Source organism: Eriocheir sinensis, chromosome 19 (assembly GCF_024679095.1).
Source record: "Eriocheir sinensis breed Jianghai 21 chromosome 19, ASM2467909v1, whole genome shotgun sequence".
Taxonomy (NCBI): domain Eukaryota; kingdom Metazoa; phylum Arthropoda; class Malacostraca; order Decapoda; family Varunidae; genus Eriocheir; species Eriocheir sinensis.
This window is the reverse complement of record NC_066527.1, coordinates 11,222,641-11,250,598: the sequence shown is the minus strand read 5'-3', so window position 1 is coordinate 11,250,598 and position 27,958 is coordinate 11,222,641. Positions and strand designations below refer to the sequence as shown.

General features: G+C 43.7%; 1 protein-coding gene across 1 annotated transcript in view; it reads left to right on the top strand.

Annotated features, from left to right (window-relative positions):
• The window catches only part of LOC127000967 (uncharacterized), a gene marked incomplete at its 5' end in the record, with an annotated part of 38,145 nt that overhangs the window by 4,935 nt on the left and 5,252 nt on the right, over positions 1–27,958 (top strand). Inside the window, one exon of the mRNA XM_050865140.1 lies at positions 24,813–24,968. Coding sequence (XP_050721097.1) covers positions 24,813–24,968 — 156 coding nt within the window. The remainder of the gene's footprint in view (positions 1–24,812; positions 24,969–27,958) is intronic.

The following is a 27,958-nucleotide window of genomic DNA, read 5'->3' as shown; positions in this document are numbered from 1 at the left end:
TATTCAATAAATCTTTAACAGCTGGAAAAGTTCCGTCGGATTGAAAACTTGCAAATGTCACACCAATTTTCAAAAAGGGGGACAAGTCTCATCCAGGAAACTATCGACCAATTAGCCTGACATCGATTGTTTGTAAGTTAATGGAGACTATCATTCGCGACAATATGGTGAAATTCTTCGAAGAAAATAATATAATAAATAATTCGCAACATGGCTTCCGTAGTAAACGTTCGTGTTTGACTAACTTACTTGATTTTTTTCATTATATTTTTGAGGTGTTCGATGAAAGCAGATCAGTAGATATCATATATCTGGATTTTCAAAAGGCATATGATATGGTCCCCCACCAACGATTGCTCAGCAAACTATCGGCGCACGGTATCTCGGGTAACATTCACAATTGGCTTGTGGACTGGCTCTCTGAGCGGAAACAGAGAGTAGTTCTAAACGGTGTTACATCTAACTGGCTCGAAGTCAGAAGCGGCGTACCTCAAGGATCAGTGCTTGGCCCCATGCTCTTCTTAATTTATGTTAATGGTATCGATGATGGGCTCACTTGCAAAGTATCAAAATTTGCTGATGACACAAAAATTGCTAGTAGAGTAACTGCGACACTCGACGAAGAAGCTTTACAATCAAATCTAGATCGACTTGCACGTTGGGCCAATCAATGGCAAATGAAATTTAACGTTGACAAATGTATAGTGTTGCGCATCGGAAAAAATAACAATCGCGTTCGGTACGTAATGAATGGCCAACAACTTTCTGCAGTAAGTAAAGAAAAGGATCTTGGAATCGCTATATCAAGCGATTTAAAGCCCGGTCAGCATTGTTCAGAGGTAGTTAAAACTGCAAACAAATTGGTTGGCCTCATCGGACGACTCTTTAATAATAAACCGGAAAAAGTAATATTAAAACTGTATAATTCGTTGGTTCGACCCCGTCTAGAGTACTGTGTACAGTTTTGGTCTCCCTTCTACAGAAAAGACATAGAAAAGTTGGAACGGGTTCAACGAAGAGTAACAAAGATGATTCCTAGGTTGAGAAATTTGTCATATGAACAAAGACTTAAAGAAGTAAATTTATTCAGCCTATCAAAACGAAGAATGCGAGGCGATCTAATAAAAGTGTTTAAAATGTTTACATGATTCAGTGATATTAATGCGAAAGATTACTTTACAATTGATCGATCAAATAGAACAAGAAGAAATCACAATTTGAAGATAAGTGGTAAAAGATTCTCGTCGCACAAAGCTAAACACTTCTTCTTCAATCGAGTTGTTAATGTTTGGAACTCTCTACCCTGTGATGCCGTTGATAGTACAACAGTTACGGCCTTCAAGAATAGATTAGACAAGTATTTTGAATCCAACCAGCAACTAAGATATTACTCATTGTCATAATAACGTTAAGTTCTTTCGAATACTGGTGTCCTTTTCCGTTTATATCGCCCGGTTAGTGGTAGCAGTAATGGTAGGTCTTTCCTCTTTCCTACATAAATTCCATGCAGTTTTTCCATGCTGCTGCATGGTTCTTTTTCCTTTCCTGCCAGCTTTGGCTGGAGGAATGGGGGGGGGGAGAGCCTTCGCCTTTGCTGACCTTCATCTTCCACCTTTGATTAGATAGTTAGTGTAGCTTGTCACAAACAGCCTCGTAAGGACCAGCAGGTCTGCTGTTGTTTGTTCTTCCTTTGTGTTCCTTTGTGTTCCCTCCTCCACTCCCTCCCTTCTTCCTTCCCTCTTCCACTCCCCTCCTTCCTACTTCCCTCCTCCGCTCCCTCCCTTCCTCCTTCCCTCTTCCACTCCCCTCCTTCCTACTTCCCTCCTCCACTCCCTCCCTTCCTCCTTCCCTCTTCCACTCCCCTCCTTCCTACTTCCCTCCTCCACTCCCTCCCTTCCTCCTTCCCTCTTCCACTCCCCTCCTTCCTACTTCCCTCCTCCACTCCCCTCCTTCCTACTTCCCTCCTCCACTCCCTTCCTTCCTACTTCCCTCCTCCGCTCCCTCCCTTCCTCCTTCCCTCTTCCACTCCCCTCCTTCCTACTTCCCTCCTCCACTCCCTTCCTTCCTACTTCCCTCCTCCACTCCCTTCCTTCCTCCTTCCCTTCCTCCTTCCTCTTCCCTCCTCCTTCCTCCTCCTTCCTCCACTCCCCTCCTTCCTACTTCCCTCCTCCGCTCCCTCCCTTCCTCCTTCCCTCTTCCACTCCCCTCCTTCCTACTTCCCTCCTCCACTCCCTTCCTTCCTACTTCCCTCCTCCACTCCCTCCCTTCCTCCTTCCCTCTTCCACTCCCCTCCTTCCTACTTCCTCCTCCACTCCTCCTTCCTACTTCCCTCTTCCACTCCCTCCTTCCTACTTCCCTCTCCCTCCTCCCCCTCCCTTCCTCCTTCCCTTCCACTCCCCTCCTTCCTACTTCCCTCCTCCACTCCCTTCCTTCCTACTTCCCTCCTCCACTCCCTCCCTTCCTCCTTCCCTCTTCCACTCCCCTCCTTCCTACTTCCCTCCTCCACTCCCTCCCTTCCTCCTTCCCTCTTCCACTCCCCTCCTCCACTCCCTCCCTTCCTACTTCCTTCTTCCACTCCTTCCCTTCCTACTTCCCTCCTCCACTCCCTTCCTTCCTACTTCCCTCCTCCACTCCCTTCCTTCCTACTTCCCTCCTCCACTCCCCTCCTTCCTACTTCCCTCCTCCACTCCCTCACTTCCTACTTTCCCTCTTCCACTCCTTCCCTTCCTCCTTCCCTCTTCCACTCCCTCCCTTCCTACTTCTCTCCTCCACTCCCTTCCTTCCTACTTCCCTCCTCCACTCCCCTCTTTCCTACTTCCCTCCTCCACTCCCTTCCTTCCTACTTCCTTCTTCCACTCTTTCCCTTCCTCCTTCCCTCTTCCACTCCCTCCCTTCCTACTTCCTTCTTCCACTCCTTCCCTTCCTCCTTCCCTCCTCTACTCCCCTCCTTCCTACTTCCCTCCTCCACTCCCTCACTTCCTACTTCCTTCTTCCCTATACCATCTTTAGTCATGAAAGAGAGAACAGACAGGGTGGAGGCGTTATCTTTTATATCCACAACTTTCTCCATCCAGTATCCGTGAAAACAGATGTTATAACCAATGTAGACACGGTCTTAATTGAAATTAAAAATAAATCTCGTAAAATAGTAATTGGACTTATCTACAGACCGCCAAGGCAGACTCTTGATATCGACCACGCATTAAGTGCATTATTATTAGAAACAAGTAGCAGTTGCGAGGCAGTAATTGTTGGGGACTTTAACTTGCCAGTGAAAAGATGGGGTGAACCGTTGAACTCTCATACAGGGCTCGACCTGTACACAAAATTACTAGAAAGTGATTTAAATCAACACGTTCAAGAACCGACTCGGGAAAATAATATACTTGACCTTATCTTTTCAACGACAGCTGATCTAGTTAACGAAGCAAATGTTGGTCCAATTTTTAGTTCTAGCGATCACCGAACAATCACATTCAGCATCAATATGAAAGAAAGTAAAGTAACTCCTAGTAAAGAAAAGGTGCCTGATTATCAGAGAGCGAATTTCGTAGGACTCCGATCAATTTTAAATAATTCTGACTGGACTTAAATCTCGGCGGAAACAGATATTGATAAATCTTGGGGGGCCTTCACCACAATATTGAACAATGCCATAAGCATATGCGTACCCTATCGTAACAGACGTTCAGCTTCTAAGAAGAAACCCAAATGGTGGAGTAACGAAATTCAAAATAGCCTATCTCTTAAAAAAACGTGTATACAGTAGATACATATCAACTCAGAGTGAGGCTGACAAACTAGAGTTGGACAGAATTCGCCGCGAAACCAAGAAATTAATAAAACGAAGCAAGAAAAATCTTGAAGAATATATAGCGGAAACGAGTAAATCTAATCCTAAAGAATTTTTTAGCTATATAAATAAAAAAAAAGTCACTTACGTGTGGTATCGGACCGCTTGCTAATGATAATGGAAACCACACGAACGATGAAAATGAAATGGCTACAATCCTAAATAACTTTTTTGCATCCGTATTTAATGACGTAGATTGTTTATCACCTCAACCGCCGGAGGTTAGGACGGAAAAGATGTTAAGTGGCGTGCTCATCGTAGAAAGTGACATTTTACGCACAATTGAAAAGATTAAAGTAACCAAAGCTCCTGGTCCAGACAAAATTACCCCTTGGGTCTTCAGAGAAATCAAACATCAAATTTGTAAACCGCTCTCCATCATATTCAATAAATCTTTAACAGCTGGAAAAGTTCCGTCGGATTGAAAACTTGCAAATGTCACACCAATTTTCAAAAAGGGGGACAAGTCTCATCCAGGAAACTATCGACCAATTGGCCTACCATCGATTGTTTGTAAGTTAATGGAGACTATCATTCGCGACAATATGGTGAAATTCTTCGAAGAAAATAATATAATAAATAATTCGCAACATGGCTTCCGCAGTAAACTTACTTGATTTTTTTCATTATATTTTTGAGGTGTTCGATGAAAGCAAATCAGTAGATATCATATATCTGGATTTTCAAAAGGCATTTGATAAGGTTCCCCACCAACGATTGCTCAGCAAACTATTGGCGCATGGTATCTCGGGTAACATTCACAATTGGCTTGCGGACTGGCTCTCTGAGCGGAAACAGAGTAGTTCTAAACGTTGTTACATCTAACTGGCTCGATGTCAGAAGCGGCGTACCTCAAGGATCAGTGCTTGGCCCCATGCTATTCTTAATTTATGTTAATGATATCGATGATGGGCTCACTTGCAAAGTATCAAAATTTGCTGATGACACAAAAATTGCAAGTAAAGTAACTGCGACACTCGACGAAGAAGCTTTACAATCAGATCTAGATCGACTTGCACGTTGGGCCAGTCAATGGCAAATGAAATTTAACGTTGACAAATGTAAAGTGTTGCACATCGGAAAAAATAACAATCGCGTTCGGTACGTAATGAATGGCCAACAACTTTCTGCAGTAAGTAAAGAAAAGGATCTTGGAATCACTATATCAAGCGATTTAAAGCCCGGTCAGCATTGTTCAGAGGTAGTTAAAACTGCAAACAAATTGGTTGGCTTCATCGGACGAGTCATTAATAATAAATCGGAAAAAGTAATATTAAAACTGTATAATTCGTTGGTTCGACCCCGTCTAGAGTACTGTGTACAGTTTTGGTTTCCCTATTACAGAAAAGACATAGAAATGTTGGAACGGGTTCAACGAAGAGTAACAAAGATGATTCCTAGGTTGAAAAATTTATCATATGAACAAAGGCTTAAAGAAGTAAATTTATTCAGCCTATCAAAACGAAGAATGCGAGGCGATCTAATAGAAGTGTTTAAAATGTTTAAAGGATTCAGTGATATTAATGCGGAAGATTACTTTACAATTGATCGATCAAATAGAACAAGAAGAAATCACAATTTGAAGATAGGTGGTAAAAGATTCTCGTCGCACGAAGCTAAACACTTCTTCTTCAATCGAGTTGTTAATGTTTGGAACTCTCTACCCTGTGATGTCGTTGATAGTACAACAGTTACGGCCTTCAAGAATAGATTAGACAAGTGTTTTGAATCCAACCAGCAACTAAGATATTACTCATTGTCGTAATAACGTTAAGTTCTTTCAAATACTGGTGTCGTCCGCTTTTATCGCCTGGTTAGTGATAGCAGTAATGGTAGTTATTTCCTCTTTCCCACACAATTTCCATGCAGTTTTTCCATGCTGCATGGTTCTTTTTCCTTTCCTGCCAGCTTTGGCTGGAGGGATGGGGGGTAGGGAGGAGCCTTCGCCTCTGCTGTCCTTCATCTTCCACCTTTGATTAGATAGTTAGTGTAGCTTGTTACAAACAGCCTCGTAAGGACCAGCAGGTCTGCTGTTATTTGTTCTTCCTTTGTGTTTCTTTGTGTTCCACTTCTTCCCTTCCTACTTCCCTCCTCCACTCCCTCCCTTCCTACTTCCTTCTTCCACTCCTTCCCTTCCTACTTCCCTCCTCCACTCCTTTCCTTCCCCCTTCCCTCTTCCATTCCCCTCCTTCCTACTTCCCTCCTCCACTCCCTCCCTTCCTACTTCCTTCTTCCACTTCTTCCCTTCCTCCTTCCCTCTTCCACTCCCTCCCTTCCTACTTCCCTTCTCCACTCCCTTCCTTCCTCATTCCCTCTTCCACTCCCTCCACGGTATCTCGAGAAACGTTCACAATTGGCTTGCGGACTGGCTCTCTGAGCGGAAACAGAGAGTAGTTCTAAACGGTGTAACATCTAATTGGCCCGATGTCAAAAGCGGCGTACCTCAAGGATCAGTGCTTGGCCACATGCTCTTCTTAATTTATGTTAATGATATCGATGATGGGCTCACTTGCAAAGTATCAAAATTTGCTGATGACACAAAAATTGCTAGTAAAGTAACTGCGATACTCGACGAAGAAGCTTTACAATCAGATATAGATCGACTTGCACGTTGGGCCAATCAATGGCAAATGAAATTTAACGTTGACAAATGTAAAGTGTTGCACATCGGAAAAAATAACAATCGCGTTCGGTACGTAATGAATGGCCAACAACTTTCTGCAGTAAGTAAAGAAAAGGATCTTGGAATCACTTTATCAAGCGATTTCAAGCCTGGTCAGCATTGTTCAGAGGTAGTTAAAACTGCAAACAAATTGGTTGGCTTCATCGGACGAGTCTTTAATAATAAATCCGAAAAAGTAATATTAAAACTGTATAATTCGTTGGTTCGACCCCGTCTAGAGTACTGTGTACAGTTTTGGTCTCCCTACTACAGAAAAGACATAGAAAAAGTTGGAACGGGTTCAACGAAGAGTAACAAAGATGATTCCTAGGTTTAGAAATTTGTCATATGAACAAAGGCTTAAAGAAGTAAATCTATTCAGCCTATCAAAACGAAGAATGCGAGGCGATCTAATAGAAGTGTTTAAAATGTTTAAAGGATTCAGTGATATTAATGTGGAAGATTACTTTACAATTGATCGATCAAATAGAACAAGAAGAAATCACAATTTGAAGATAAGTGGTAAAAGATTCTCGTCGCACGAAGCTAAACACTTCTTCTTCAATCGAGTTGTTAATGTTTGGAACTCTCTACCCTGTGATGTCGTTGATAGTACAACAGTTACGGCCTTCAAGAATAGATTAGACAAGTGTTTTGAATCCAACCAGCAACTAAGATATTACTCATTGTCGTAATAACGTTAAGTTCTTTCGAATACTGGTGTCCTTGTCCGCTTTTATCGCCCGGTTAGTGGTAGCAGTAATGGTAGTTCTTTCCTCTTTCCTACATAAATTCCATGCAGTTTTTCCATGCTGCATGGTTCTTTTTCCTTTCCTGCCAGCTTTGGCTGGAGGGATGGGGGGGTGGGGAGGAGCCTTCGCCTTTACTGTCCTCCATCTTCCACCTTTGATTAGATAGTTAGTGTAGCTTGTCACAAACAACCTCGTAAGGACCAGCAGGTCTGCTGTTGTTTGTTCTTCCTTTGTGTTCCTTTGTGTTCCCTTTCTACTTCCCTCCTCCACTCCCTTCCTTCCTCATTCCCTCTTCCACTCCCTTCCTTCCTACTTCCCTCTTCCACTTCCTCCCTTCCTACTTCCCTCCTCCACTCCCTTCCTTCCTCATTCCCTCTTCCACTCCCTGGACTTCTCGTAAAATAGTAATTGGACTTATCTACAGACCGCCAAGGCAGGCTCTTGATATCGACCACGCATTCAGTGAATTATTATTAGAAACAAGTAGCAGTTGCGAGGCAGTAATTGTTGGGGACTTTAACTTGCCAGTGAAAAGATGGGGTGAACCGTTGAACTGTCATACAGGGCTCGACCTGTACACAAATTTACTAGAAAGTGATTTGCATCAACACGTTCAAGAACCGACTCGGGAAAATAATATACTTGACCTTATCTTTTCAACGACATCTGATCTAGTTAACGAAGTAAATGTTGGTCCAATTTTTTGTTCTAGCGATCACCGAACAATCACATTCAGTATCAATATGAAAGAAAGTAAAGTAACTCCTAGTAAAGAAAAGGTGCCTGATTATCAGAGAGCGAATTTCATAAGACTCCGATCAATTCTAAATAATTCTGACTGGACTGAAATCACGGCGGAAACAGATATTGATAAATCTTGGGGGGCCTTCACCACAATATTGAACAATGCCATAAGCATATGCGTACCCTATCGTAACAGACGTTCAGCTTCTAAGAAGAAACCCAAATGGTGGAGTAACGAAATTCAAAATAGCCTATTTCTTAAAAAATGCGTATACAGTAGATACATATCAACTCAGAGCGAGGCTGACAAACTAGAGTTGGACAGAATTCGCCGCGAAACCAAGAAATTAATAAAACGAAGCAAGAAAAATCTTGAAGAATATATAGCGGAAACAAGTAAATCTAATCCTAAAGAATTTTTTAGCTATGTAAATAATAAAAAGTCACTCACTTGTGGTATCGGACCGCTTGCTAATGAAAATGGTAACCACACGAACGATGAAAATGAAATGGCTACAATCCTAAATAACTTTTTCGCATCCGTATTTACCGACGAAGATTGTTTATCACCTCAACCGCCGGAGGTTAGAAGGGCCGAAAAGATGTTAAGTGGCGTGCTCATCGTAGAAAGTGACATTTTACGCACAATTGAAAAGATTAAAGTAAGCAAAGCTCCTGGTCCAGACAAAATTACCCCTAGGGTCTTAAAAGAAATCAAACATCAAATTTGTAAACCGGTTTCCATCATATTCAATAAATCATTAACAGCTGGAAAAGTTCCGTCGGATTGAAAACTTGCAAATGTCACACCGATTTTCAAAAAGGGGGACAAGTCTCATCCAGGAAACTATCGACCAATTAGCCTGACATCTATTGTTTGTAAGTTAATGGAGACTATCATTCGCGACAATATGGTGAAATTCTTCGAAGAAAATAATATAATAAATAATTCGCAACATGGCTTCCGTAGTAAACGTTCGTGTTTGACTAACTTACTTGATTTTTTTCACTATATTTTTGAGGTGTTCGATGAAAGCAGATCAGTAGATATCATATATCTGGATTTTCAAAAGGCATTTGACAAGGTCCCCTACCAACGATTGCTCAGCAAACTACTGGCGCACGGTATCTCGGGTAACATTCACAATTGGCTTGCGGACTGGCTCTCTGAGCGGAAACAGAGTAGTTCTAAACGGTGTTACATCTAACTGGCTCGATGTCAAAAGCGGCGTACCTCAAGGATCAGTGCTTGGCCCCATGCTCTTCTTAATTTATGTTAATGATATCGATGATGGGCTCACTTGCAAAGTATCAAAATTTGCTGATGACACAAAAATTGCAAGTAAAGTAACTGCGACACTCGACGAAGAAGCTTTACAATCAGATCTAGATCGACTTGCACGTTGGGCCAGTCAATGGCAAATGAAATTTAACGTTGACAAATGTAAAGTGTTGCACATCGGAAAAAATAACAATCGCGTTCGGTACGTAATGAATGGCCAACAACTTTCTGCAGTAAGTAAAGAAAAGGATCTTGGAATCACTATATCAAGCGATTTAAAGCCCGGTCAGCATTGTTCAGAGGTAGTTAAAACTGCAAACAAATTGGTTGGCTTCATCGGACGAGTCATTAATAATAAATCGGAAAAAGTAATATTAAAACTGTTTAATTCGTTGGTTCGACCCCGTCTAGAGTACTGTGTACAGTTTTGGTCTCCCTACTACAGAAAAGACATAGAAAAGTTGGAACGGGTCCAACGAAGAGTAACAAAGATGATTCCTAGGTTGAGAAATTTGTCATATGAACAAAGGCTTAAAGAAGTAAATTTATTCAGCCTATCAAAACGAAGAATGCGAGGCGATCTAATAGAAGTGTTTAAAATATTTAAAGGATTCAGTGATATTAATGCGGAAGATTACTTTACAATTGATCGATCAAATAGAACAAGAAGAAATCACAATTTGAAGATAAGTGGTAAAAGATTCTCGTCGCACGAAGCTAAACACTTCTTCAATCGAGTTGTTAATGTTTGGAACTCTCTACCCTGTGATGTCGTTGATAGTACAACAGTTACGGCCTTCAAGAATAGATTAGACAAGTGTTTTGAATCCAACCAGCAACTAAGATATTACTCATTGTCGTAATAACGTTAAGTTCTTTCGAATACTGGTGTCCTTGTCCGCTTTTATCGCCCGGTTAGTGGTAGCAGTAATGGTAGTTCTTTCCTCTTTCCTACATAAATTCCATGCAGTTTTTCCATGCTGCATGGTTCTTTTTCCTTTCCTGCCAGCTTTGGCTGGAGGGATGTGGGGGTGGGGAGGAGCCTTCGCCTTTGCTGTCCTTCATCTTCCACCTTTGATTAGATAGTTAGTGTAGCTTGTCACAAACAACCTCGTAAGGACCAGCAGGTCTGCTGTTGTTTGTTCTTGCTTTGTGTTCCCTTCCTACTTCCCTCTTCCATTCCCTCCCTTCCTACTTCCCTCCTCCACTCCCTTCCTTCCTCATTCCATCTTCCACTCCCTTCCTTTCTCCTTCCCTCCTCCACTCCCCTCCTTCCTCCTTTCCTCTTCCACTCCCTCCCTTCCTACTTCCCTCTTCCACTCCCTCCCTTCCTACTTCCCTCCTCCACCCCCTTCCTTCCTACTTCCCTCCTCCACTCCCTTCCTTCCTACTTCCCTCTTCCACTTCCTCCCTTCCTACTTCCCTCCTCCACTCCCTCCCTTCCTTCTTCCCTCCTCCACTCCCTTCCTTCCTACTTCCCTCTTCCACTCCCTCCCTTCCTGCTTTCCTCTTCCACTCCCTTCCTTCCTATTTCCCTCTTCCACTCCCTCCCTTCCTACTTCCCTCCTCCACTCCCTCCCTTCCTCCTTCCCTACTCCACTCCCTTTTTCCTCATTTTCTCCTCCCCTCTCTTCCTTATTTATTCCCTTCTTCATTCCCTCCCTTCCTCATTCCCTTCTTCACTTCTTTCCTTATTCCTTCCTTCCCTCTCTTCCTTCCTCATCCCTTCTCTTCCCTTATCATTTCTTCTTTCACTTGCTTCCTCCCTCTTTCCTCTCCTCTACTCCCTCCCTACATTGGAAGGAGTTTCTTTTCAAACCGAGTCATCCGCCACTGGAACAATCTTCCCTCAGAAGTAGTAAATGTGAATACCATCAACTCCTTCATATATAGAATCGACCGTCATTTCGCTGCGTCGGGAGTAAACTGAATAACGAGGGGCTTCCATCTGCTCCTCAATATCGAGGTGCTTTCATCTGCTCACCAAGCCCCAAGTGGCGGTCGAGCAGATTAAATCACCCAAGCGGGCGACCTCGTATTGAGCCAATAGGCTTTCTGTTGCCTGCATTTCCATGTTTCCATGTTTCCTTCTTACCCTCTCCCTCCTTCCCTCCCTCGTCTGTTTACACTCCATTTAATGAGTTTGCCAAGTAATTCACTCTGGCGGGAAAGAGACTCATCAATGTGTGAAGGGAGGAGGAGGAGGAGGAGGAGGAGAAGGAGGAGGAGGAGGAGGAAAAGAGAAATGGAGAGGGGAAGAGAGAGAAGAGGGAATAGAGGAAGTTACAGGGCGTGGTGTGTATGGAAGAAGAGAGAGAGAGAGAGAGAGAGAGAGAGAGAGAGAGAGAGAGAGAGAGTGTGTTGGACAGCATTCCTTTGGGTGAGGCTTCTCTGAGGGTCCGGGGCGTCGGAAACAGATTAATAAAAAATAAAAAAAACCCATTCAGCTGTAAAGAAATTCGTCATTGTAAAGTCTGTCCACATGAAAGTTTCCCTTTAGAGAATCGCGAGATAAGGCATCAGTGTTGTTGTTGTTGTTGTTGTTGTTGTTGTTGTTGTTGTTGTTGTTATTGTTGTTGTTGCTGTTGTTCTTGTTGTTGTTGTTGTTGTTGTTGTTCTGCTTCTTAATCTTCCAGTTTCTTTTTTTCATCTTCTTTTCTTCTTTTTCATCTTTTTCATTTTCTTTTTCATCTTTTTTTCTTTTTCTTTTTCTTTTCTTTTTTTCCAATTCTTTTTTCCTTTTTTTCATTCCTTTTTTTTCCTTGTTCTTCTTGTTCTTGTTTTTGTTCTTGTTCTTGTTCTTCTTCTTTTCCCTCTCTCCTTTTCTTTCTCTTCTCTAGACCTCTGACGCCTTGTATATCGCTTGTTCTTGTTATTGTTGTTCTTCTGCTTCTTCATCTTCCAGTTTCTTCTTTTCTTCTTTTTCATCTTTTTCATTTTCTTTTTCATCTTTTTTCTTTTTCTTTTTTTCCAATTCTTTTTTCCTTTTCTTTATTCATTTTTTTCCCTTGTTCTTCTTGTTCTTCTTTTTGTTCTTGTTCTTCTTATCCTTCTTCTTCTTTTCCTTTTCTTCTCTTCTTCCTTTTCTCAAGACCTCTGACGCCTTGTATATCGCTTCTTAGGTCTCTTTTCCTTGGTCTTCCTTCCTTTGTATCCTCCTTTTATTCTCTCTTTGTTTCCATCTTTCAACCAGTAATATGTTCGCAAAGTAGCAACATCACTCACCTACCACACGCCCCAGAAACATTAGTGCGGGATGGCGTGAATGTCGCGGCACGCAATCATACACCATTACTTAGGTGAACAAGATAGTGCCTGCGCTTATAATACTAAAATGTACTATCTCATTAATTCGTAGGTCCTTCATGTGAGCCTATTTATTTCTGTCACGCTGATTACAAACCTCCTCTTCCTCCTCTTTCCCTTCCTTCTTTTGTACATTTTCATCCTTTCTCTTTTCCCTTTCTTCTTTCTTTTCTTCTCCCACTCTCATCCCCTCTTTTTATCCTCCTCCTTCTACCTCCACTTCTTCTTCTCTTCCTTTCATAGCTCGAGTTGTAAGTAGATTCAAATGTTCCTCACTGCGTACGTTTTAAGGCTTTATAATGGTACTGAATATGTTTTGATCTTGTTTCTGGATAGTGATAATATTGGTAGTCTGTCGTGTTGGCCCAGCCTTGAAATTTCTATCGAGCTAATTTTCGTGTGGGTGGAGCCTCCTTTGGTTGACTTTCCGTGAACCGAGAGGGAGGGGGGGGGGTAGAGAGAGAGAGAGAGAGAGAGAGAGAGAGAGAGAGAGAGAGAGAGAGAGAGAGAGAGAGATTAAAATAAGTTTATCAGTAGTTTATGGGTTTTTTCCTCCTCCTCCTTCTACTCCTCCTCCTAGCCTCTTTCTTCTACTCCTACTCCTAGCCTCATCCTCCTACTCCTCTTCCTCCTCTATCCTTTCTTTACTTCCTCTTCCTGCTCTTACTCCTGCACGTCCTACTTCTCCTCCTTCACGTTCTCCTTCTCCATTTTTTTCATTCTTCTTCTCTCCCTTTATCGTATTTTCTTGTGACTTCTTCGTCTTCTTTTTATTTTTCTTCTTCTTCTTCTTCTTCTTCTTCTTCTTTCTACCTACGCGCACCTACCTACCAACCTACCTACTTATCTATTTACCTGCCTACTTACCTACTATTCCGGGCCCTTTGGGCTCCCCAGGGGTCAGATTGTGCAGATTCTTCCAAAAGCATGAAATTTGGTACATAGGTAGAACTTTACCCCCTCTATCCATTTCCGCCGGGAGCCAAGGCCGCCGCTCAATGGGACCGCCATATTGGACGATCCAAGATGGCCGCCACCGGAAAATGGACTTTTGCATAACTTCACACCCAAAAGTCGTAGAGACTTAAATGAAAGGTCTTTTCATGGGTTTTCGACATCAAGGATTCCGATTCTGAGCTTAATTTCTGGGTATCATCGCCATATTGGATAATCCAATATGGCCGCCAGGTAAAATTAGACTAACATAACTTCAGATCCATAAGTCTTTAATCTATGCATTATAGTGCTTTAACCTACGCACTAATCTGACCTAAGTCACATTTTATTACAGGAAAAACACTTTAGACAATACTTTATCATTCCTATTTTCCTTAATCTATCTTGCATCTTTACTTTTCCCAAAGGGAAGAATATTTGCTGAAATTTTCGTCAACACAGATACGAACTAATACTGCATACTACATCCATACTAATACTAATACATAGTACTAATACAGTAATACTAATACATGCATACTAACAGTGCATAACTGGCATGCAGTGACTGAACTTTGATGGATTTAGCGATCCTCATTGTTAATGCAGCCACCTTCACATCTGCATAGGCCTGTACAACGCACCCCAGCTCTGCTGCACTTGCAGTTTCCTGTGAACGACTTTGAACACCCACAGTGCAACAGGATAGAACAGGCCTTGCTGCTGTCCTCAAGGGTGGTCCAGTGTGGTAACTAAGTACCATCGCTGTCGTTGTGCCATCCCCATTCACCGAAATCAGGTATTTCCTGATGGGTAGATGTGGCATGGCTATAGAGGAAGCAAGCTTGCAACAACTCTCCCTTTATGTGCTCAAGCAGAGATGCCTGGGTGGAGGGTATGTTGTCCTGTGTCTTCTTTCCCGATGTGAAGAGACGGCGCCAGGTCTCATTAATTATGTCTAAACCACAGGTCGTACTGTACATGAGAACCACAAACGTTCCAGCCTCTGCATGTGGTCAGATTCCAGGTTGAAGAGACTTGGGTCATTGGACAATGCTACCAGTGTGTCTGTCAGTCCGGGTGTGTTTTCCCAAGCTGACCAAGCCGTCTTATTTCCACAGCCAAGGAAGTGTGACACTGTGTCACATCCAGTGACGGCATGGAAAAGTGACAATGCCAGAGATTTTGATGGGCCTAGTTGGGCACTTATCTCGTGGATGGGAAATATCACGGACCTTTTTCCCACTGCCAAGACAAACCCACAGATCAGTTAGACTTAGTGCTGAGAAGAAACGTATTGCAAGAACAACCACATCACTGTCAACCGTGCACACTAAGGCTTTGCGGTGGCCATGTTGTGCAGCACGAGCTAGATGAAGGAATATTTTTGTATCAGCCTCAACATGGCTGCAAGGTTGCAGAGCAGATACATTATAGGCTCTGTTGGATAGAACATTCTCCAGGTTGGTGTTGAGGAGGAGAATTCCTTTCATGTCACTCTTAACTATCTACTTACTGAGGAAAGGGAACGGCTCCTTCTTGTTCTCGGTGTTTTTCAGGAAGCCACTCTTCCAGTCATGTTTGGGGATTCTGGTTTGACCATCCCCAATCCTAGTACGTGGACCTGTTCCACGGCGCTGGTGTGTTAGGGACTTTAGGTTGCTTTCTGGGTAGTTGTCCCAGATAACATCCATCCGTGTGACTTGTGGAGACACTTGAGATTGCAGGTATGGGATGAGGTGCTGTGGCGCGTACTCAAGGAAGGTTCGTGCTGCAGTAGGCCGAACAATGTGTACCACAGTAGCCATATCCATGAAAATGACTGTTGCTTCCTTAGCTCCATCTGCACGACCACTTGGCGCTTTTAAGCACTCTAGAATGTCAGACTTTTGCCTGATCGCAGTGAGCCATGAGTTGACAGGCTTGGTGGTTCTTTCTGGTTCTCGTACGAAAAAAACTCCCTTACATCAGCATCAGGACGCAACTGTAAGGAGAGGAACAGTTTAGTTACTAGAGATGTGTTCCTCTGCTCACTACCTGATTTACCTCCCTTTTTGCTGGTCACAGGCCGATTTGAGAAGGTGAAGACGTTTTGCCTTTTGATGGTGTTGGTAATGGGCAGAGTTACTTGCTCCAGAACCTGTGCTTCATACTTACTATGAAGGTCTTTCCCAGTCTCGTGCAGGCAAGCAAGAGATGTAACTACTTCTTCTTCCATTACCTCTTGTGTGTGAAGTGGAACGAGTACTTTGCCACTTTCAAAGGGATTGCCTAGCTGCTCTGCTACCTCAATAAACGACATGACATCTTTCTTGTACTTAGCCTGCATGCTGCTTGCTTCTTCATGGCGGGCGGTGCTTGAGTTAGTGTCTGCGACAGCTTCAAATTCTTCAGTACAGCGAGAGCAGTCTGGACCTGCTAACAAGAGGAGTGTAAGTGCTTCTGGATTCTCGTACAAACCAGCAGCTCTACCATGTGCCTGCAAACTCTTGTTGCACTGTTTATGACATTGATCCTTTGCAATTAGACTGAACTTGTGGGATGACTTTTGAACAACGAAGTTACCCCTGAGAAATTCTGTATACACCTGCGGGTGAGTGTCTGCCAGTTGGGCCATGTCGCGTACATGTACTGGCAACCAGCGTGCGTAGTTGGTGTGGTCCATCACATGAAACCACGCACAGAGCTCATCACATACTTGGACATAAAGGTGGAAATTTCCTTCACGCAGAGACCGAATGAAGCGACACATTAACAACTCCAGATTCATGACCATGCACCAGAACCTGAATGTAGGATTTTCATTTGATGAATGTGTGGCCCACATCTCATGGGACTCAGGTGGTCCATGGACACTGGAACAGTGTTTTGAATACGCCCTTTGCTTCAGAATTTCAAGGCCCATAAGAGAGACTTGATGTGCATATCTAGTACGCTTTATGTGGCGCTCATTCAGGGCGGACTCGGTGCGACCAGAGGTGAGAACCTGGGCTTGGGACAAGATTATAGTCCAGCCTGTATCACGTAGCAACTTACCAATCATCTGATGCATCTTGTCTTCGATGTGCAAGGCCCCCATTATCATGACCAATTTTCCTTCTCTCAGCATTTCTAGGAAAGCCCACTGGAGTTGCTTGGCTAAGGCATAGATAGGCTGATCTGCACCTAGTACACATGATTGACCAGGGTTCAGTTTGTCAGTAGCCAGCATAGACAGCTTCATTGCGTGCTGTACTATTGAAGGTGTGGCAGCCTTGTCAGGGAATAAGGGGAAAACACCTGTTATGGCCTTGGGCTTGACAGTGTCGTCACTCATGTGTCGAGACCTGTGGCCAGACCAGGTGATGACTTCAATCAAAGGAGCGTCCTGTTAGAGAATGCTGGAGACATGCTCCAACCAGGATTCATCCCTGACCTTTGCCCCATGTATCAGACTATGAGATGGGCGAAGTTGGGCGTTTGGTGTTTTAGGCACAAACAGCTGATTGCCAGGAAGTTCAGTCGGATGAACAACAGTGGGACACATGTGTCTGAGGGGTCCAGTACTATAGGAGGCCGCTCAACTCCCTGGTTTTCCCATGACAAATGGTTGGTTGCACTCGGTGCAGTGCCATGGAACTCATCCTGAGAGAAGTTGCCCTGATTGCGACTATCTGTGAGATTCTTGAAAAAGATCTGGACTTCTGAAGATCTCGACGTATTCTCAGCAATAAAAATATAAAATAAATGATCTGAAAATTGAGTTCTCAGACTCATAGCCCCCTTCTAGTCACTAATTTTTGACCAATCACACTACAGAGGATAAGCAAAGACCAGTTGAACCTGCTCTGAAGTTTATTCAACTCAATAAGGAAAACTCGCTGGAAATAAGGAATAATTTAATTAATTCCAGGCACACAGCTACCTAGCTAACTGGCTTAAACTACCCTAGGCAAGAACTGTACTTAGCTGTGTGGATAGACGCGCCAGAAGCTGCACCCTGCTGCCACGTGGTCCGTCCGCACAACGTTGGAATTCTCCAGCCGCTTCTCGTAGCCTCCCAAGGTGCTCCACAGAGCAAACACGCCTCTTTTTTTTTTTTTTTTTTTTTTTTTTTTTACAGCTAAGGAGACAGCTCAAGGGCGCAAAGAAAAAAAAAAAAAAAGGCCCGCTACTCACTGCTCCCGAACAGAGGTTAAAGGAGTGTCCAAAATCAGAGGTTAATTTCGGGAGGAGAGGTGTCCTGATACCCTCCTCTTGAAAGAGTTCAAGTCGTAGGCAGGAGGAAATACAGAGGAAGGAAGATTGTTCCAGAGTTTACCAGCGTGAGGGATGAAAGAGTGAAGATGCTGGTTAACTCTTGCATAAGGGGTTTGGACAGTATAGGGATGAGCATGAGTAGAAAGTCGAGTGCAGCGGGGCCGCGGGAGGGGGGGAGGTATGCAGTTAGCAAGTTCAGAAGAGCAGTCAGCGTGGAAATATCGATAGAAGATAGAAAGAGAGGCAACATTGCGGCGGAATTTAAGAAGTAGAAGGCTATCAGTATGAGGAGGAGAGCTGATGAGACGAAGAGCCTTAGCCTCCACTCTGTCCAGAAGAGCTGTGTAAGTGGAGCCCCCCCACACATGAGATGCATACTCCATACGAGCGCGGACAAGGGCCCTGTATATGGACAGCAACTGTGCAGGGGAGAAGAACTGGCGGAGACGGTACAGAACGCCCAGCCTCGAGGAAGCTGATTTAGTAAGAGATGAGATAATTATGAAGTTTCCAGTTAAGATTTTGAGTTAAGGATAGACCGAGGATGTTTAGTGTTGAGGAAGGTGATACCTGGGTGTTGTCAAAGAATAGGGGATAGTTGTTTGGAAGATTGTGTCGAGTGGATAGGTGGAGAAAATGTGTTTTTGAGGCGTTGAAGGACACCAGGTTCTTCTTGCCCCAATCGGAAATAATAGTAAGGTCTGAGGCTAAGCGTTCTGCAGCCTCCAGCCTTGAGTCGTTAAGTTCCTGAAGGGTGGGTCTTCTATTAAAAGAAGTTGAATAATGCAGAGTGGAATCATCGGCGTAGGAATGGATAGGACAGTTCGTTTTGGAAAGAAGATCATCAATGAACAACAGAAAAAGAGTGGGAGATAGGACAGAACCCTGTGGGACACCACTGTTAATAGATTTAGGGGAAGAACAGTGACCGTCTACCACGGCAGAAATAGAACGGTCAGAAAGGAAACTGGAGATAAAGGTACAGAGAGAAGGATATAAACCGTAGGAGGGTAGTATGCCTCCCAGGGCTTTCCTCGCCAGCAGTACACAGTCACCTGACTTGTGGATACGGTAGGGCAGGAAGACCTCCACCAACATGTGGGAGGAGGGAGGCAGCGAAGGGACGTCCGTCGCGAGCGAGGTCACACTCAGGAAGAGCGCAGCGGCTGCCCCCGGGTCACCGCTCGCCCTCGCTTCCCGGTGGCCAAGATGACAACACTCGCCACAACTGACATCTCTCGTTCTGCGTAACATTTAAATTAACGCTCAAACGGCAATGGGTTATTATTCATTAATAACCTAACACCATGCACTAAATAATAGTGGTTCATGCATACCACGAATACTTCAGCATTGGCAGCAATAGGCGATAATATTATTTGAATAAGCTCCGCCCACTCTTGTGCATTGACCCGTTGAAAAGTAAGAATAATGGAATCTTCCGCGGGAGAGGAATTCCACGGAATATTCCACTCTCGTCTATTCTTGGAATGAGGAATTCATGACACTATCTAAGTTGTCAACATCAAAGGTGACAAACACATTTGATCTCAGATTTGTGGGCAAGATAACTCCATCCTCAGCATGGCGCTTACACACTGCACATGCAATTTCCCTTTTCACCTCCATTACACGGCTGTATGAAACAAAAAGACCAAACTCATGGGCGAGCTTTATCTGTTTCTTCTGACGAGCCTCTCCATGCAACATGAGACCTTGGTACAATGGGAATGGTGTCACATGCTCCTTCCTGTGTCGAATGGCATTGGACTTGGTGGCATGGTGGGTATCACTGCTTGTATTGTATATTATCTGCTGAGCATAGTACATGTAGTTTTGGCACGACCATGAACTTGCACATCCGTCTCATCACTGCCCTGTTATAGCAGAATTGCTGGACCCTGAAGGATGACATTTATGAAAGATCGAAGGTGCTCAGGGACAGGAGATGTCAAGCAGTCTGGAGGGAAATTCCCATTGAAAAGATCTTGTTTTTTGAGGCAGCACCTGCGTAGAATTACAGCTGCTCTCATCAACAAAAGAGCGTCATCTTGCCCTAGTTGGTGTTCATGAGTTTTCGCCACAAGGTCACCTGCATTTCTGTTGCTGGAGATGTACACCTCTCTACCCTGAGAAAAGTCTGCCCATTCAGGAAGTATCTCCAAAAGGTATTCCTTAAGGGGAGGCGTCGCCAAAAATGGGTATTTTCACTATTTCAGCCAAATTTTAAAAGTTACTCCAAAAAATAGCTGAACATGTCACACGTTCCCTGTGAAAGTTTGACAGCTGTACGATAATTCTTTCCCTTTCAAATAATTTTATTTGTATTACTAATTTCGAGGTCCCCTCCCTGCAGAAACCTCCATTTTCTGTAGAATACTCATATATGTTACATTTTGCCTTCTCTTGTCCGATTTTTCCTTTTTTTTTAAAGAAAAGAGTGTCATCATTCATCTGGCAAAATTCTAGTGGCAGCCAGCAATCCTCGGAGAGTGTAGTTGAGTGAATCAGTCAATCAGTTACTTAGTGCGTCGCGAGCGCTCCTCAGAGGTACATTTGTACTTGTACTTTGGCATTTTTTTTTTTTTTTTTTATTTTAATCACGGCCCATTGCGCCGCTAGGCTTCTTCTCGGTGGAGCCTGATGGTCGGTCCAAGGCTTCTTCCCGGTGGTGCCTGATGGTCGGCCCAGCCCGTTCTGGCGCAGGCGAGTGTTTATAGTGGCGCCATCTTGCATTGGGTCATGCTGCCCTCCCGGAGCTCATCTTTAATCCTAAAATCTAGAGTCCGGGTTGATATGTGGTCTTCTGGACAGCATGTGGGTAGTTTTAAGCCACTCGGCGGCGGCTGAAAAATTCCAGCTTGGTGGCACCGGGCGGGGATTGAACTCGCGTCCTCCTGAACGCGGCGCCGTCACTCTGTCGACTCAGCCACCACCTAGGAAAAAAAAAGAAGCCCAAAAGAATAGAAAGTGACGAAGAAGAAGTAACAGGAGGTATCCACAGAACACTACAGCCCAGGAGATTTCTAGTGCGCACACACACACACACACACACACACACACACACACACACACACACACACACACACACACACACACACACACACACACAGGTGCCTGTTATGATTATTATTTTTCATATCATTCATCGTCATTCATAAATATAACTGCATAGGTATCTAAGTTGTATTTTACCACTGTAAGATCCTCTAAAAATCATAACTTTGTACGCTAACTGCATTTACACACAAAATAGCCGATATGTCGAAAGTGCATTTTTTGTACTTTGGAGAATAATAACTCCATTAGTTGTGAAGATAATAAAAATACTCAAACATCTGCTGAAAGACGAGTGGATGGTAAAAAAATGTTTGTCAGGTTTAAAAAAAAAAAAATACTGCTGATATGATTTATTAAAGGTAAAAAAAAAAGGTAGAATTATGGGACACATCAAATGGTGATTTTGGTAGTTTTTTTTTTGCGCAGGGACAGTAAGACAATTAAAAATTTGAACGGACAATTTTTAACTAGTGGTGCCATGAGTAAAACTACCCGATAGCGTACATATTGAGTGAACATGCTCTGCTTTTATTACAAGTAAGACATTTCGTTTGTAATTTGTTTTCGTACAGAAGCACGAAAGCTATTATGTTGATACATGCAGATCTTATTGCATTTACCTAAGTCTTAAAAGAAAAAAAATACCTTAGAACAATTAAAATAAAATGAATGTACCCTCCACTTATACTAGGCGGCGCCTCCCCTTAAACCTAGTAGAATGGGGTTCTCTAGGGTCAGGACAGGGAGTACCTTGTTCATTCATAAGCGTTCTGTACGACTTTCTCAAGGTTGACATCTTGAAGACAGAATCTGAATCTTCAAGAAGGGCTACAATTTGTGCTGTGGCAATGGGGTCAAAGGGAGGTTGGGCAGGACCTGCAGATGGTCTACGAGCACGTGCAGAATCTCGTAGGTGACAGTAACACTGCAAATGATAGTATGTATCGCCTGCAGGAGCATCAGCAGCTTGTGCAATGAGTTTGCCCAGTAGCAGGAAATTATTGTTAGCCTTTGCCCAGCTCTTTAGATTAGCATCAACATTATCAGTTGCCACCTTTGCAAATTGTTTTGGTGCTCTCCGTCACAGATGATGCAGCGCTGACTTCCTTTTCTGGCTGCTGCTGTGGCTGACCGCAGTTTCTTTGGTGAAGTTGGATTACTGTTGTCTATCTTGTCTAACAGCCGCTTCAGTCGTGAGTTGCTGCAGTAGGTTCTGCAAACCTTATGATACTTTGCATTGTGGGGACGAAGCGTTTCTGCTTTACCTCCCCCTTCATCCAGTTTTTCCCATAAGACCTTCATACCAAAAGGCACAACACTGATGGCTTTGAAGCCCTCTAGGTCTTTTTCAAGTGAGTTGAAGCCTTCATCCCTCCGTGTTTGCAGCTTTTCTGTCTTGTCCTGCTGGCACAGACAGCAAAGGTTCCAGTTGACATCCATCCTCGATAACGACGACGATCAGTACATATCAGCTTCATATCACACGTACCTGCATAAAAATAGAACAAGCTAGTAACACACTCAAATAAAGTCCAGATTTTAAATGTTTTACATGAAAAAATATATAAAGAGAGCCATCAAGTAAGTTCTATGGCTTTCGGATTTGAAATAATGTAAATGTTATTTCGGTTGGTGGCCATATTGAATATTGAATTTTTTTTTTTTTTTTAAACAAAGGAGGCAGCTCAAGGGCACACAAAAAAAGAGAACAATAATAAAAAAAAAAAGTCCGCTACTCGCTGCTCCTAAAAAAGAAACAAAAGAGGTGGCCGAAAGCAAGATCAAATACGGGAGGAGAGGTGTCCTGGTACCCTTCTCTTGAAAGAGTTCAAGTCGTAGGCAGGAGGAAATACAGATGAAGGAAGATTGTTCCAGAGTTTACCAGCGTGAGGGATGAAAGAGTGAAGATGCTGGTTAACTCTTGCATAAGGGGTTTGGACAGTATAGGGATGAGCATGAGTAGAAAGTCAAGTGCAGCGGGGCCGCGGGAGGGGGGGAGGCATGCAGTTAGCAAGCTCAGAAGAGCAGTCAGCGTGGAAATATCGATAGAAGATAGAAAGAAAGGCAACATTGCGGCGGAATTTAAGAGGTAGAAGACTATCAGTATGAGGAGGAGAGCTGATGAGACGAAGAGCCTTAGCCTCCACTCTGTCCAAAAGAGCTGTGTGAGTGGAGCCCCCCCACACATGAGATGCATACTCCATACGAGGGCGGACAAGGCCCCTGTATATGGACAGCAACTGTGCAGGGGAGAAGAACTGGGGGAGACGGTACAGAATGCCCAGCCTCGAGGAAGCTGATTTAGTAAGAGATGAGATATGAAGTTTCCAGTTGAGATTTTGAGTTAAGGATAGACCGAGGATGTTTAGTGTTGAGGAAGGTGATAGCTGGGTGTTGTCAAAGAATAGGGGATAATTGTTTGGAAGATTGTGTCGAGTGGATAGGTGGAGAAACTGTGTTTTTGAGGCGTTGAAGGACACCAGGTTCTTCTTGCCCCAATCGGAAATAATAGTAAGGTCTGAGGCTAAGCGTTCTGCAGCCTCCAGCCTTGAGTCGTTAAGTTCCTGTAGGGTGGGTCTTCTATTAAAAGAAGTTGAGTAATGCAGAGTGGAATCATCGGCGTAGGAATGGATAGGACAGTTCGTTTTGGAAAGAAGATCATCAATGAACAACAGAAAAAGAGTGGGAGATAAGACAGAACCCAGTGGGACACCACTGTTAATAGATTTAGGGGAAGAACAGTGACCGTCTACCACGGCAGAAATAGAACGGTCAGAAAGGAAACTGGAGATAAAGGTACAGAGAGAAGGATAGAAACCGTAGGAGGGTCGTTTGGAAAGCAAAGATTTGTGCCAGACCCTATCAAAAGCTTTTGATATGTCCAGCGCAATAGCAAAAGTTTCACCGAAACGGCTAAGAGAGGATGACCAAGAGACAGTTAAGAAGGCTAGGAGATCACCAGTAGAACGCCCCTTGCGGAACCCATACTGGCGATCAGATAGAAGGTCAGAAGTGGAAAGGTGCTTTTGAATCTTCCGGTTAAAGATCGATTCAAAAGCTTTAGATAGACAAGAAAGTAAAGCTATAGGACGGTAGTTTGAGGGATTGGAGCGGTCACCCTTCTTAGGCACAGGCTGTATGAAGGCATACTTCCAGCAAGAAGGAAAGGTAGATGTTGACAGGCAGAGGCGAAAGAGTTTGACCAGGCAGGGTGACAGCACGGAGGCACAGTTTTTAAGGACAATAGGAGGCACTCCATCAGGTCCATAAGCCTTCTGAGGATTGAGGCCAGAGAGGGCATAGAAAACATCATTTTGAAGAATCTTTCAAACAGGCATAAAGGAGTCAGAGGGGGGATGAGTAGGAGGAATATGCCCAGAATCGTCCAGAGTGGAGTTTTTAGAAAAGTTTGAGAGAAGAGTTCAGCCTTAGAGATAGATGAGACGGCAGTGTTGCCGTCAGGACTGAGGAGTGGAGGGAAAGATGAAGAAGTGAAGTTGGAGGAGATGTTTTTGGCTAGATGCCAGAAGTCACGGGAAGAGTTAGAGAAAGCAAGGTTTTGGCATTTTCTATTAATGAAAGAATTTTTGGTTAGTCGGAGAATAGATTTGGCACGATTTCGGGGAGAAATGTAAAGTTCATAATTATAATTATTTTTGGCCGCAAATATCCACAGAGACAAATGTTACCTCAAATTTAAGCTCAGATTTGGAATCCTTGATGTCATAAACCCATGAAAAGAGCTTTCATTTAAGTCTCTACGACTTTTGGGTGTAAAGATATGCAGAAGTCCATTTTCCGGTGGCGGCCATCTTGGATCGTCCAATATGGCGGCCCCATTGAGCGGCTGCCTTGGCTCCCGGCGGAAATTGATAGAGGGGGTAAAGTTCTACCTGTGTACCAAATTTCATGCTTTTGGAAGAATCTGCACAATTCTTCCCCTAAGGGCCCGGACTATACTTACTATCTATCCTTTAGGTGGTGATCGTGTGCACGGAGCTCTACCTGCTGGCTCAGGGGGTCGGGTCCGGCCTGCTGCTGACGGAGGAGGTGGTGGTGCTGGTCCTGCTGACGCTCCAGACCACGTGGCTGCTGGTACACGTGTCCCTGGCGGCGGCGGGAGTGCAGGAGCAGGTGTGTGTGTGGGGTGGGGTGGGGGGGGCGCTATAGCGCTTTTCCGTAGGGGCTGTATTCTGAAACATTTCGGCGCCTATGCAGAGATATTCGACAAAGCTTTCGTATGCGTTTTGGGTATTTTCATGGATAGTTTAATGATCCTGGTGGTAGTTTGATCCATCTTCTGTACCATATGTGGGAAAAAAACACGAATGAAAACACAATCTATCTCTTTTTCGGCCTTTAGAAAGAGAAAATTTAATGCGAGCGGTGGAGGCGTCTAAAAAATACAGACATAAGAACATAAGAACATAAGAACGCAGGAGTCTGCAAGAGGCCGGTAGGCCTGTACGAGGCAGCTCCTTTGACCCTAAGCTCCCGTGTATCTAACCCCACCTAATATCGCTGTCCATGAATTTATCTAGTCTATTTTTGAATGTGACAATTGTATTGGCACTCACCACATGACTGCTAAGCCTATTCCACTCATCCACCACCCTGTTAGAAAACCAATTTTTGCCTATTTCACTGTTGAATCTGAATTTATCCAGTTTAAACCCGTTACTTCGTGTCCTACCCGGTTCTCTTACCAACAAAACCTTATGAATGTCTCCTTATTAAAGCCCTTCATCCATTTATAAACCTCGATCATGTCTCCACGCACCCTTCGCCTTTCTAGAGAATGCAAGTTTAACTGTTTGAGTCTTTCCTCGTATGGCAAGTTTCTCAACCCCTGAATCATCTTAGTCATCCTCCTCTGCACCGATTCTAACATTTTGATATCCATTCTATAGTAGGGTGACCAGAACTGAACCGCATAGTCAAGATGAGGTCTAACTAATGCTAAATATAGTTTGAGGAAGACTTCGGGGCTTCTGTTGCTTACGCTCCTTGAAATAAATCCCAGTACCCTATTAGCTCGATTTCTAGCTTGAATGCATTGTGCCCTTGGACGGAGATCAGAGTTCACTAAGACCCCTAAATCCCTCTCGCACCCAGACCTACTTATGAGAGTGTCATTAAGCAATAGTTATGTGAGGGGTTGTTCCTACCTACACTCAGAATACTGCACTTCCCTACATTGAACTCCATCTGCCATTTATCCGCCCAGTCATATAATCTGTTGAGTTCACCTTGGAGAATACTAGCGTCTGATCCGACTCAATTACTCTACCGATCTTGGTATCATCTGCAAATTTACTAACATCACTACTAATTCCTGTGTCTAAGTCATTGATATAAATAATAAACAAAAGTGGACCTAATACCGAACCTTGTGGGACCCCACTCGTAACACATCCCCAGTCAGATCTTTTACCATTGATTTGCACTCTTTGCTTCCTATTGCTAAGCCACGCCTTGACCCAGTTCAAAACTTTACCCTCTACTCCGTGAGCCTGTAATTTAAGCAACAGTCGTTGGTGAGGAACTTTGTCAAACGCTTTAGTAAAATCAAGATAGATTACATCATAATTTTCATCTCTGTCAACCGCCTCAAATACTTTATTGTAGAAGGACAAGAGATTGGTGAGGCATGACCTACCTTTTGTGAACCCATGCTGCGAGTCGTGAATTAAGCTATGTTTCTCTAAATGCTCCCGAATGTTCCTGGCTATTATGGACTCCAGCATCTTCCCTATAACCGATGTTAAGCTAATTGGGCGATAGTTTGAGGCAACTGACCTGTCCCCCTTTTTAAAAATCGGCGTCACATTAGCTACTTTCCATAGGCTCGGCACATAGCCAGTATTTACCGACATCTTAAAGATGTCGGTTAGTGGGTCACTGATTACATCACCTAACTCCTTTAATACCCTCGGAAATATCCCGTCAGGACCTGGCGACTTGTTCTTCTTAAGCTTATCTATCTCATCCTGAACTACTTGCCTGGTAATGATTATATCCCTCAATTTATCGCCATCCCCGGATGAGATGAGTTGTGAGGGACGAGGAGAGTGCCGAGACCTGCGGCCCCCTGAGAGTTACCGCGAGCCTCCCCACAACACACTGGTGTTGCACCGTGTGTGACGGATGAGGAGTAACTGACCCAAAAATACTTAAAAGTTTGTGTAATATATAGATTACATGGCTTGTATGTTTTTCATTAGTTATTCAAATGAAGGAAGGTCAACGGTATACGTAGATCGGGGTATCGTGAAAACATTATAGCCCATCACTGTGTTTGCTCAGGCCATGTGTCTGAACTGTCTCAAAGAATAATATGGCTAACGTCACACACACACACACACACACACACACACACACACACACACACACACACACACACACACACAACGCGAGGGCTGAGTGTTGTATGCCTTGGTTGTATGGATTCAATCAGGAGGTTGGCAGCGTTTCGTCTGACTTTCATTTCTACATCTATGGGAATTTCCCTTCGTGTTTATGTTGATGAACAAGTTATCTTCCACACACTGCTTATCGTCGTCTCTACAGACAGATCTACTGTGCTTACGTAGCATCGTATACAAGTTGATTAATACATAAGGCGGAGTAAAGACTTGAACACTTCGTAACGTGTGTTTCATGACTGTGTTGCTCTGTATAGTTAGCCGGTCCGCCGTCCAAAAAATTATGATCTTACACTCATAAGAGCGGAAGAGACAGGTGAGTGGTGTTCACCTGTATATGCGCAGAGAGAACGGCACAAAGTAGTTTGGCCAATTCCTTTCCCACTGCTCTCATCCTTCCTGCTTGTGGTTTGTAACTTTATCGGTTTGTCCTAAACTCCGGCACCGGCCTGAGCGTTTTCAGAATATTCTTTAAATCCGCCTCAGTGTGTGACCCTGGTGGCAGCGGGGTGCAGGTGTGTGTGTGTGTGTGTGTGTGTGTGTGTGTGTGTGTGTGTGTGTGTGTGTGTGTGTATTGAAGGGCGTGGTGGTAATCTCATAATTGTTCATACACTCTTGTCACGCCGGGCATAATATACAGCCATTAACATTATGTACATTGATTTTATGTTAATGTGTGTGTGTGTGTGTGTGTGTGTG